This window comes from Anolis sagrei, chromosome 2, assembly GCF_037176765.1.
Source record: "Anolis sagrei isolate rAnoSag1 chromosome 2, rAnoSag1.mat, whole genome shotgun sequence".
In the NCBI taxonomy this organism is placed as follows: domain Eukaryota; kingdom Metazoa; phylum Chordata; class Lepidosauria; order Squamata; family Dactyloidae; genus Anolis; species Anolis sagrei.
This window is the reverse complement of record NC_090022.1, coordinates 246,761,858-246,774,327: the sequence shown is the minus strand read 5'-3', so window position 1 is coordinate 246,774,327 and position 12,470 is coordinate 246,761,858. Positions and strand designations below refer to the sequence as shown.

The following is a 12,470-nucleotide window of genomic DNA, read 5'->3' as shown; positions in this document are numbered from 1 at the left end:
GCCGATCTGCTACCGGGCCCAATTTAAGGTGCTGGTGTTATCCTACAAAGCCCTAAACGGTTCCGGCCCAAAATACCTTGCAGACCGCATCTCGGCCTATGAGCCCACGAGGGCCTTGAGATCATCCGGGGAGGCCCTTCTCTCCGTCCCGCCTGCCTCACAGGCACGTCTGGCGGGGACGAGGGAGCGGGCCTTCTTGGTGGTGGCCCCCCGGCTGTGGAACGCCCTCCCTGCTGAAGTTAGACAGGCGCCCTCCCTGTTGGCCTTTCGTAGGGGCCTGAAAACATGGCTCTTCGAGCAGGCCTTCAACTGAGAGTATGTAAATGACTATGGAATGAACTAAGACTACGAATTTTGGCTATGACCCCAGGACTTGACAAAGCGGATTTTTAGTATAAGTATATGTTATGTTTGTATTTGTCTGGTTAGTATCGTCACGGCTCACTGTACACTGTCTTCCTTGTTGTTGTTCACCGCCCCGAGTCGCCCTCGGGCTGAGAGGGGCGGTCAATAAATGCAAGAAATAAATAAATAAATAAATAAATAAATAGGTAGGGCTTCAGAGAAATTAATGGGAGATCAGTTATTTTTAAACAACCTTGAGGTTTTGCCTGTTTCGCAAGTAATACTTATATGCATGCTTATTATTAGTTACCATAAGAAGAAAGAGGTATTGTGTCACATTTAAGACTAATTTATTTCATCATCAATTTCACACATTCCAATTTCTTCAGAGGTACAGGTGAAGCTTCAACAGACAGGCTTATGTAAAAGTGGGGATCTGACAAATAGCGTCTTAATTAAAAGGAGAAAGATGGACGATGCAGAGATAAGCATAAATAAGCAGCAAACAGGCGTTCGCACAAGGCCATGCTGAAGTAATTTAGTTTTAAAGTTGCTGCAAAACTCATTTCTTCCATTCTAGACCAAAACAGACTAACATACTTGTTTCTATGAATATAAATTAGTTCCAGGAGTCATGTTTGCATCAACGTCAAGACAGTGGTAACATCGGCAAATATAAACTGTCAGTGAGGGAGAGAAACCTGCATATAATGAAGACCACTAATCATTCATATTTCTCAAATCCATTCTGGTAAAAAAATTATTCCTCATTGTATGGTATGGTATGCTTAATGTGTTTACTTCTCTACAGAAAAATCTCAGAACCTTGCCCTGCAAATTATTAATATCCTACCTCAATTGTGTGCTTATCCTTTGGTCTGATTCATTGTCATTCATGATCATGAACTACTTTGTTTGACACATGCCCTGCTGTTTCAGTTTTAGGTTTCAGCTGGAAAACAGATTTTTCCATGCTGTCCACAGCTCCTAATTGCTTCTGGAATAATGATGTATCTTGACTCCGTGTTGAAGAACCTTCTAATCTTTTTCCAAACTTCCCATTAGATTTCCTTCCTGACAAACAGCGGAAATCATTTTAATTGGTTGCAAGGCACTCAACAGAGAGAGAACTTTTCAAAGCATTCATTTTTGGGTAGATTTTTCTGCTCGGCAGCCCAGAAAAGCCTTCATGCTGCTGCGCATTCAGGAGGCAATTAGAATAAGAGTACAAGTGTTGCAACACGCGGAGATGCTCCTTGAAAACCCCAAATAGATTCCTAAAAAGATTGATAAGGACATATATTTTTCAAGCTCATGTTTCAAGTTCATCCTCCCCCCACCACACACACACTGATGTATTTGCTATTGTGTTGGCCAACAGGCCGTTATTAATTTTCCCCTATTTTTCAGAATTATTTAGGTAAACATGCTTTTGATCAAGAAAAACATGTTTTGAACCAGGGGAAGTCTTAAATGAATAAAGTGGTGCAGACCATATGGGTGTTTTGAGCATAATCAGTGCTTTGCAAGTGATAGAAAATAGAATTATTCTTGTCCTAAGATAAGCCTTCTCATTATAATAAAATTTTAAGTATTTTCCTCCTCCCCTATCCCTAGTAGGGCAAAGCAGTGTTTTCAATGGGGCAGGATGAAACCCTGTATACACATTGATATTGTTTCCATGGTAGAAGAAACATATGATACAAATTTAATAGTACAAATGATCTCCGGTCAGAAGTCTGCATTGAAGGAATGTGCAAGTTCCAAGCTTTAAGGTTAACACTATCTTTTTTTTAATTGTTGTAAGCTACTGTGATCTGGAAAACAGACAGGATAAAAATAAAAGTAATAATAATAATAATAATAATAATAATAATAATCCTTTTAACATAGCTGAATGGCTCTTATTGCAAACATGATGCAACCTTAGAGATTTAGAACTTCTGTGAAAGCACATAGTGAAGAGAAGCACTGAGGATCCCCCCCCCCCCCCAGATCCATGGAAGTTTGTTTGCACATGTGAAGATTTGCACTTGCCACACAGCTCTTTGCACCCAGCAGTTGGGAATGCCTTTTCCTCCCCTGTGCATCCACATCTCACCTCAAAATCCAGTGCCCCATTTCAGATCTGTAAGGGAGGCAAGCTTCAAAGAAACCAAGGGCTGTCAAGTCTTGAGGTTTAAAAGTTTTGAAAAAGCAGCATGGGAGTATGATGTTCTACTACTGCTGGAGTATGACCAGGAAAGATGTTAAGCCTCTGTTGTTGGTCCTTCTGTCCTTCCTTCTTTCCTCTCCCTTGATTTGCCTTTCTTCCCCCTCCTGTATATATCCTTAAAACTTTGGTGAATGTGAACATGACTGGGTTTGGTAGACGGTCAAGGTTGTTAGCGAGGGAGGATGACAATGCTGGAAGTTGATATATACTTTTACTCCCATCTACAGCTTTTCATCTGCAAATGATCCCCTCCCAGATCTGCTTTTGCAGAGGTTTTTTTTTAAAGCAATCTCAAAGCTCAGGTTGTTAGTAGAACTTCCTTCTTACATGTTCCATTCTGGCCAACACACCCAAGCACTTAGTGATGATGAGGTTATAGGCTTTCATGTTTCCTGGGGCTTCCAAAACTAGACAAAGCCACAGCCCATGTTGCAGCCAGAATAACACTGATTCTGCCAAGCATGCTGCCCATGTGGATTGATGCCACTGATGTAACATTTTGCCTCCCTTATTGGTCTGAATCAGGGTATTGGGTTTTGAGGTGAGATATGGATGCCCATTACAATCCCTTTGCCTGATCGTATGTGTACTGACTTTGCATGGTGGCAGACACTGCAATTTTCACTTTCCTCTGTATGCTTTTTTTCTAGCTGTTGAATTGCCAGGAAGTCCAAGTAGGCAGTATACTTACCCACAGGAACTGCAGTGTGACAATCTAACAGCAATGAGATAAATATCTAGTGTTCAATATTTAAATGGTGCATATTTGGACATTTATTTAAATGGTGCATATTTGGACATAGTGTTAATTTAGTACCTTGCTTGATCCAAGATTATTGTGCAGGCCTTTCAATTGAGTGACTTCAGTTTTTTGCCCAAGAAAGAAACACAGAATTAGGTCCATGGATTGTACCGAGCTTACATATAAATAACATTCCATTTAAAAGCCTGTATAATTTATAATCTTAATAATCCTTAAGGAAATCAGACTAATCCTCAAAGACACAATTCATTACTTATGCATAGCAACCTGTCTGTTAGCAAATTATCTGTTGATGCTGAAAGCAAAAGGCAAATTCTTTATAAATCCTTTTTTCAGGAATGACTGCTAATGTTGTAACTGTAATTCTCTACGATAAATGCTTCTGTTCAAATAGTTTAACATTATTTTTCTTTGGACAGCTGTGCTCATAAACAAATGGGAATATAAGCTGTTTTATAATGGTTTTAAGAATGTTTTGAGTTGAAAAGACTCTTTCTTGCTGAATAGCTTTCACTGAGTATTTCTGCTTTGTTTTCAGATTTTTATATTATTGTGAGTTTTGCTTTTTACCAGCACAGTCCTCAATATATTTAAATCAGTGGGAACTGCTGTGAAGTGATAAGGACTTAAGTATGCAAAAGTATGGTGTCAAAAGTGGTTTTGTTTACTGTGACCCTGAGTGAGAGCCTGGAAACAACTTGTTATAAGTAACCCCAGGCAGTCCCCAAGTTACAAATAAGATAGGCTCTGTAGGTTTGCTAAGTTGAATTTGTGAGCTGGAATAGGTACATTTTTAATTGTAGCTCCAGCCATTTTATTTCACGTTTTGGATAACAGAGGGAAAGGTTAAGACCTCTGTGATGTTTGTTTGCTGTCTATGCCCCTGTTCAGAAGATTTCATCTCATGTTCTGTCCCTGTGAAAATTGGACTTGAAAAATTTGTTGTGGATACTAGGTAGACTATTTAACTCCCATGAGTGTCCCCCCCCCCATCTCTCTCTCTCTCTCTCTCTCTCTCTCTTCTTTTTTTTTTTTTTTTTTTTTTGCAGAAGCCACATAAACTTGAATCTACAATAAAGGCATCTTATGACATTGTCACCAGCACAATTTGTGAAGGATGACTCCAGATTTCAGCCACTTAACATTTCTATTTTCCCTACAAACTTAAAAAAATGAAGAAAATTAGTTTTTGTCATTGCATTTCTTTTTGACCCCGTTCATTTAATACCTATAACAGTGAATCAAAAAGCCAATCCATGATACATTTGTTTTCCACTTTTTCTGTCTTTCAGTTAGCCCAGTAATTTTAGTAATATAGCAATTAGTGCTGTAGGCTAGGTTTTGTAAATCTCCACTTGACCATGAAATAAACCATAGGTAACTGAGGTTTCTTTGTCTCTGAATTGCAAAATTGTTCTAAGAAAATACAGCTAAATTAAAAGCTGGTATATTGCACTGAGACACATGAAGGGGAAAGGTTGCTTATAAATCAAACTAATTTTGATAGAATATTATTTGAGGCATGTTTTAGTACTATTGGCGAACGTGAGAAAAGTTTTAAAAAGATTTTCATTCTGTTATGATCACTAAGAACTAAGAATGCAGCCTTTTACCAGAAACAGAAATAGAGACAGGCTGTAGAGCAGTGGCTCTCAACTTGTGGGTCGCCTGGTGTTTTGGCCTACAACTCCTAACCAGTTTACCAGCTGTTAGGATTTCTGGAAGTTGAAGGCCAAAACATCTGGGGACCCACAGGTTGAGAACCACTGCTCTAGAGAATGGATGTAATTAGCAATGAATGTGGGAGAAAATATAGATATAAATCCTGTTCCATGTTTTCTGTGTCCGCAGTTATGGGACTACCACAATAGGTTGCATCAAATCATAGTAAACTTTAGGGTAGTCCCACTAAAATCAAGGGGACAAATGAGTCAAAACTGATTCACATCTCTTTGATTCCAGTGGATCTTTCATAAGAAAGACGAAGTCTGGATTCTATCCTGTTTCTTCAGGCTATACTATCCTTTCACATCAAATATGATTTGATAAGCTGCACTGTACTGGAAATAACAAGCCTCAAGGGCAGCACTCTCACAAAACTGTTGTTTTTCATGTACTTCTGTTAAGATTTTACTATGAGGTATTTTACAGGAACCATTATATAGATTGTATCTCCAAGTTTCTCCTAAAGTAGAAAAGCTGTGAAACTACTCCTGCCTAAGCTGATTCAGTTTTTGTATATTGAAATACAATCTGACTGTATTGATTTAAAGGCCATATTTTTCCCAACACAGGGACCTTGCTGCAAGGAACTGTTTAGTAGGGGAGAACAATGTTCTGAAAATTAGTGACTTCGGAATGTCTCGTCAAGAAGATGATGGAGTATATTCCTCTTCAGGATTAAAGCAAATTCCTATCAAATGGACTGCTCCAGAAGCTTTGAACTATGGTAAGGAAATAGCATCGCTATTTGGACAGTGCTTCTTCCAAAATAGTTTTGAGGTTTTGGTTTGTTTGTTTGCTTAGGGGGTGCCATTCAGATGTATAATATAAACATATGAAAATAGAAATATATATGTCTCTTGTGCAAGAATTCTTTTAGGATTCCCTCTCTTTTAAACAACAAAAAGAAAATAGCAGTTCCGTTTTAAACAAATACTCAGAATACTTAAGGTCTGTTTTGTAAATAAAATCTAAAATTAAGAATCAGCAGGTCCCACATGAACTTACTTTACTACAAGATCTGCTTCAGAGCCCTTTTCTTTATGTTCTTGTCCCTCAGAGTTCAGATGTGTATTGTCACTCACATTAGGACTTTTTCAATGTGTTGTCCTGAATCTGGAATGCTCTTTCCAGTACCAATTTAAGGCCTTTTGAGATTCCCAAATCTTTGGGACCTTTAAATGTATACATATAATATTTACCTGTTTGATAGCTCTATGTGTTTGTTTATATGATGCTATTACATCATCTAAACAATAGCATAACTATTTTATTATAGTAGCTCTTGGAGGTTATTTCTAGATGAATAGTGCATATATACACCCCCTAAATAAACAAATGGTAAGTAGAAGATATATTTTAGGTCTATGGATAGAACACTGTGTTAGATTTCCTCTGTTTATCCTGATTAGATAATCTATAACATACACAACTGAGCAAGTGTGTAAATAAAAATAGATAGGAAGCTCTCTATTTTGGCATTTGGTTTTTCAGACTTTTATTGTATGCGCTACTAGGTGGATATAACACCCAAGAGAAAGCAGTTCATAAATTGTGCTCAGAAAAGAAAGAAGCTGGTATTTTTTTTCTAAACCTTTTAGAGTTATTTACCCAGCACTTTTTATGCATCCACCTGCTGTTGCCTCTGAAAATAAATAAAGGCACACTATTTATGGAGAAGAGAAATTGCCTATAACAAGATGGGTTGGTCATAGAAATAGAATAAGACTGTTCTAAATAAGAATGAAGGAATGGGGAGCTCTAATATATGGAAAACCACTTAAGTAACAGCATGTGGGGTTTAGTCCTGTGAATGGGCTAATACATAGTATTTTGAAAGAAAGAAAGAACTGATTAGATGTTACCACATGTTGACTTATTTTAAGGTCGTGTTATTCTTAGAATCATACCACTTGTGCCCTCCATTAGTTACAACTCAGTTAGAGCTTCAAATCATTTCTTTTCTAGGAATTTACATTTCAAAATTTATCTATTAAACTTTTGGCAAATGTATCCACTGTGTTGGTCAGTTTTCAAAAATACAGTGATACAAGGATGGCAAATTGAATATCCTACATTCATTCTTCGTTGCAATATTGCACAATATGCTTATGAAAATGATATCTACTCTAAATTTAGATCTAAAAGTTAATTTTGAGAGATACAACCTACTTTTCTGAAAATCAATTCTACATCAGTTACATCTCTATGTTACATTTCAGCATCACCTGGGATGTAACCCATTATGCTGAGTATTTGTAAATTTGTGCTGTATTTTTTCTAATTTCCTAAAAATGTTAGACGGTTATGCTGCCCAGTGTCAATGAGACATTTTATAGGGAATGCCATGTGGCATGGTATGCTCCTTCCTTTTCTATCCTGGTGGTTCTTCCTTTCTTATTTCAGGTTAAAGTACCCTGAAATGTTTCCTTGAGGATTTCTGAAATGGACTTGAGATTTTGCAAGTAGATTAGCAGCAAACAATTAATTATTTGCATTGCTATTACTGTATTTTTTACCATCAGCAATCAAGAGGTATTTATGGGATTTTCCCCCTTGCCTCCAAAATAATTTGACTGGTGTTACATACTATGTTTCTAGACCTGGGTGGATAGGTGCTTTGTTTAGAAACTACAGAGATTTAAGATTTTCTGAAGACCAGAATATTATAGGAAAGCTAGTGGTTTTATTGCTGGACAAGGACTCCAGGAGACCAAGGTTCAAATTCTCAGTGTGGCATGGAAATAAATTAGCTGACCTCAGGCATACTGTCTCAGCCTAAAAATTAAGCAAAGACAAACCTCTGCCAAATAAAACCTATGATTTGGTTGTTATAGGTTGTCGTCAACCTGAAAGCTTTTACAGTAGAGTCTTGCTTATCCAACCTTTGCTCATCCAACGTTCTGTATTATCCAACACAATCTGGCTGGATCCACATCTGTTTCAATACATTGCGATGTTTTGGTGCTAAATTTGTAAATACAGTAATTACTACATAACGTTACCATATACTGAATGCATTTTCTGTCAATTTGTTGTAAAACATGATGTTTTGGTGCTTAATTTGTAAAATCATAATGTAATTTGATGTTTAATAGACTTTTTCTTAATCCTTCCTTGTTATCTAATATTTTCACTTATCAAATGTTCTACCAGTCCATTTATGTTTGATAAGCGAGACTCTACTGTAACAACAATAAGCTCTTGTACCACACTTGCAAAGAGTTACTATTGAGATGTTTAAAATCATATTCTATCCTTGGTCCAAACTGCAGTGTCTCTACTTTTCATAGTTGCTTAAACCTCTTGAGAAAATCATTTTTGTTCACTATACTCTCATAGCATAACATATTCAATTATCCAGATCACTTATACTTACCACACATTTCTACTGTTGGCATGCTTGGGGGTACCCAGATATTATACTTAGAAAGATAATTGAATCTGCATAACTTACATTTTCTTTAAAAATGAATTACTTCTATTTGTCATTGCTGAATGTTTTTAATGAAAGTGAAAGGTCTTAAATTACTAGATGCCAAGGTCTGAAAGGAGACTAGGCAGACCTGCAAAAGTAATCATACTACCGGCAGCTCAGCCCATAATTGCTCCCTACTATCCCAGGGAGCCCCCGGTGGCGCAGTGGGTTAAAGCACTGAGCTGCTGAGCTTGTTGATCGAAAGGTCGCAGGTTCGATTCCGGGCCACATGACCTTGGAGGTGTCTACGGACAACGCTGGCTCTTCGGCTTGGAAATGGAGATGAGCACCACACCCCAGAGTCAGACATGATTGGACTTAATGTCAGGGGACTACCTTTACCTTTATCCCAGGTAGCGTAATTTAAAGCAGCATGAAATGGTATTTAGTTTTAAGCACAAACATAACTTTCAGAGGGCAAAGGAGTTAGCATAACCCTTACCCTCAGTATCATTCAGATGCATTTTGTTTTAGCTCGTAGTGAGCAACACATCCTGTCTTTAAAACGATCAGATTCAATGGAATGTCTCTATTTACCATGGTCCCGGTAGCAGACACCATTGCACTAATCAACCAGAAGTTCCCAAAAGACATCACAGCTCTGTTTCACGTTGCCACGTTGCCTCACCACCAGCTACTTTCAGTGGGACAATGAATTCTATGAACAGAAAGATGGAGTAGCTATGGGGAGCCCTCTCAGCCCAGTCATAGCAAATTTCTCCATGGAACACTTGAAAAACAAGCTCTGGAAACAGCAACAAAAAAGCCCACTATATGGTTCAGATATGTGGATGACACCTTCACCATTTGGAGCTATGGAGAAGAAGAACTAAACAGGTTCCTGTACTATCTTAACAGCATCCACCCAAACATCCAATTCACATGGAAAAAGAAAATGAAGGAAAACTGCCTTTTCTAGATGTTCTAGTAATCCGTAAACCAGATCAACAATTGGATCACACAGTTTACAGAAACCCCCCACACACAGATAGATATCTACATAAAAACTCCAACCATCACCCAAGTTAAAAAAAAAAAAAAGCACCATTAAAGCCTTGGCAGACCGTGCAAAAAGAATCTGCGAACCCCACCTCCTCCAAGACGAACTGAACCACCTAAACTGGGCTTTACAGGCCAATGGATACTCCACCTCAGACATCAGAAGAGCTGCAAGACCGAGAACAAGCCACAAGAGTAAAGACAAAGATCCACCCAGAGGAAAAAGTGTTCCTGCCATACATCAAGGGAACCACTGACCACATTGGGAAGCTGATGAGGAAACACAGCATACAAACTATCTACAGACCCACCAAGAAAATCCAACAAATGCTACGTTCAGCAAAGGACAAGAGAGATCCTCTCACCTCTGCAGGAGTCTACCGTATACCATGCAGCTGTGGACAAGCCTACATAGGGACCACCAAACGCAGCACCCAAACACGAATCAAGGAACATGAAAGGCACTGCAGACTACTTCAACCAGAGAAATCAACCATAGCAGAGCACCTGATGAACCAGCCTGGACACAGCATTTTATTTGAGAATACAGAAATGCTGGACCACTCTCACAACCACCATGTCAGACTACACAAAGAAGCCATTGAAATCCACAAGCATGTGGACAATTTCAACAGAAAGGAGGAAACCATGAAAATGAACAAATCTGGCTACCAGTATTAAAAACCCTAAAATTACAACAGCAAAACAACAGAGAGGAAACAATCAGGGACAGCTAATCACCTCTCAACAAAAGATTCCCCCAGGCACTGCCAGGCCATCAAATGCTAATCAAGGTGGTCAGTTGAAACATGCACACCTAGCTCCAACAGACAAGAGTTATTTGCCCGACCCTGGTCATTCCACAGATATACAGGGTCAGGCAGCATAACTTCCTTTTTTAAAATGCGTGCCATTCAGTTGGTTGGAGACGTAGCGGAGCGCTAGTGGTCTCATTCGAGAGGTGGGATATAAAGTTTTGTCCTGACACAGTTCAGTCGCCATCATGCGTTGGAACAGTGAGGAACGTGCTTTTGCTGTTGAGACCTACTTTTCAAGCTGATTTGGAGTGGCCGGCCCACTCTCCATATTTGACCCCTTGTGATTTTTTTCTATGGGGTTTTTTGAAATCCCGTGTTTATGTGAACTGTCCAAGGACCCTACAAGATTTGAAGACGAACATCCAGGAAGAAATTGCCAACATAACGCCTGCTATGCTGGCAAGAGTCATGACAAACGCCAGAAATCAGTTTACTCAGTGAATGGAGAATGGAGAATGGGGGACGTCACCTACCTAATTTGATCTTCAGAACTACGTAAAATAAAACTTTAAGTATGCGCCTACATTATATAAAATAAATAAATTTCTGATTCATACAATGGGTTTTATTAAGTTTTGAAAAAAGGAAGTTATGCTGCCTCACCCTGTATAAACCCAATTTTCCTAATTCCAACAGACCTCACAACCTCTAAGGATGCTTAACATAGATGCAGGTGAAACGTCAAGAGAGAATGCCTCTGGAACATGGCCATATAGCCTGAGAAAACCTACAACAACCCACCGATCAACTTAATATTTAGAAGTTGGAAGCATTCATCTAGGATATGTTAGTGCTGAAATAAAAGTGATGTTGAAGATTATATTTTTTTCAAAAAAGAAATGTTTTTAATCACTTTTAAGGCTTAATTAATTTTTTTAGTGTAAATTGCATCCAATCCATTCATGTCAGTTGTAATTGCCTGGTTCTTCAAACGTTTTTGGACAACAGCTCCTCATATTCCTCGCTGTTGGCCATGCTAGATAGGTTCAAGAACATCTGGAGAGCACACTCCTGATATGTCCCTTTTGAAAACACCTTTTGTTCTCCCTTGCAAATTTTTGGATAACTGAATTCATGAAGACTGCTCTATCTGCCCCAATAATGTTGTGGGAGTCTTCCAGCTTGTAAAGAGACATACAGGGCAAGTCAACATTTCCAAGGACAGGTGAACTTGAGGTATCAAGCTTATACAAATAAAACCACTCAACAATGTTTACATGACTCTGCATGGCACAGCATTACCTTAGGAGGGATGTGATTGATTTGTTCCTAGTGAAAACCCATAAGCAAATTCTAGTGGAGCGTTGATATTTGTCAGCTTATGCAATGGAAAGTTCCACTCTTTCCCACTCCCAGTCCAAAGGTCCCTATCCTCATCTTTTTCAGAATGTCCTCAAACTTCTAGATGAAATTTTGAGGATGCACACATGAGCTACAACAGAGAGCAAGGACCCCATCTCCCTGTTTCACTGATAGAAAATATTTAATTGGAAAGGCTAATTGGATACTCAGCTTCTCAGAGATACCCTGCAGATGCTGCAGTCCTGCTGCTGCTGGACTGGTCTCAAAGTATCTCTGATGTGGAAGAACAAAAGATGCTATGTCTTGCGTGATGATTTGAAGGGTAAGCACCCTCATGTGAAAGACTACTGTAGGAAATCAAGATAGGAATCCGTAGGAATCATTGACCTTTGTAGCTAGTTTCTAACAGTGTTTGACAGAGGAGTAGCAGGCTTGATCTTTGTCTTTGAGCATACAGCAGAGTCCATTTTCAGACTATAATCAATACAATACCATCCTGTTCTGAGGAGATATCAAGCTGGTAATAAATCTGATGAATTCCAGAGAAGCATCCATAGCCTGTGCAAGACAGATGGCGGAAAGATTGCCAGTGCTCTGTAGATTATTTTTTTAAAAAAACCTAATGGAATAAATACATAAAATATACTATGAAGCATTTAATCACAGGTTATTACAGGAACATTTACAGGTATCATCTTGCATGTGTTTTGGTCTGAGCAGAGTGACTTATAAAAGAATAACTATCAGATTTTATGACACGGTTGACAATCCCTTGGTCATCATTGCATCAAAAAAGGTTTTTTTCACTGTCTCGATGTTATGGGTTTG

The 12,470-nt window shown here is 38.6% G+C and overlaps 1 protein-coding gene across 3 annotated transcripts in view; it reads left to right on the top strand.

Annotated features, from left to right (window-relative positions):
• Nucleotides 1-12,470, top strand: part of FER (FER tyrosine kinase) — a 150,268-nt gene that overhangs the window by 124,069 nt on the left and 13,729 nt on the right. For all 3 annotated transcript variants that reach the window (XM_060761882.2, XM_060761884.2, XM_060761886.2), the window contains one exon: nucleotides 5,618-5,772. In XM_060761882.2, coding sequence (XP_060617865.2) covers nucleotides 5,618-5,772 — 155 coding nt within the window. The remainder of the gene's footprint in view (nucleotides 1-5,617; nucleotides 5,773-12,470) is intronic.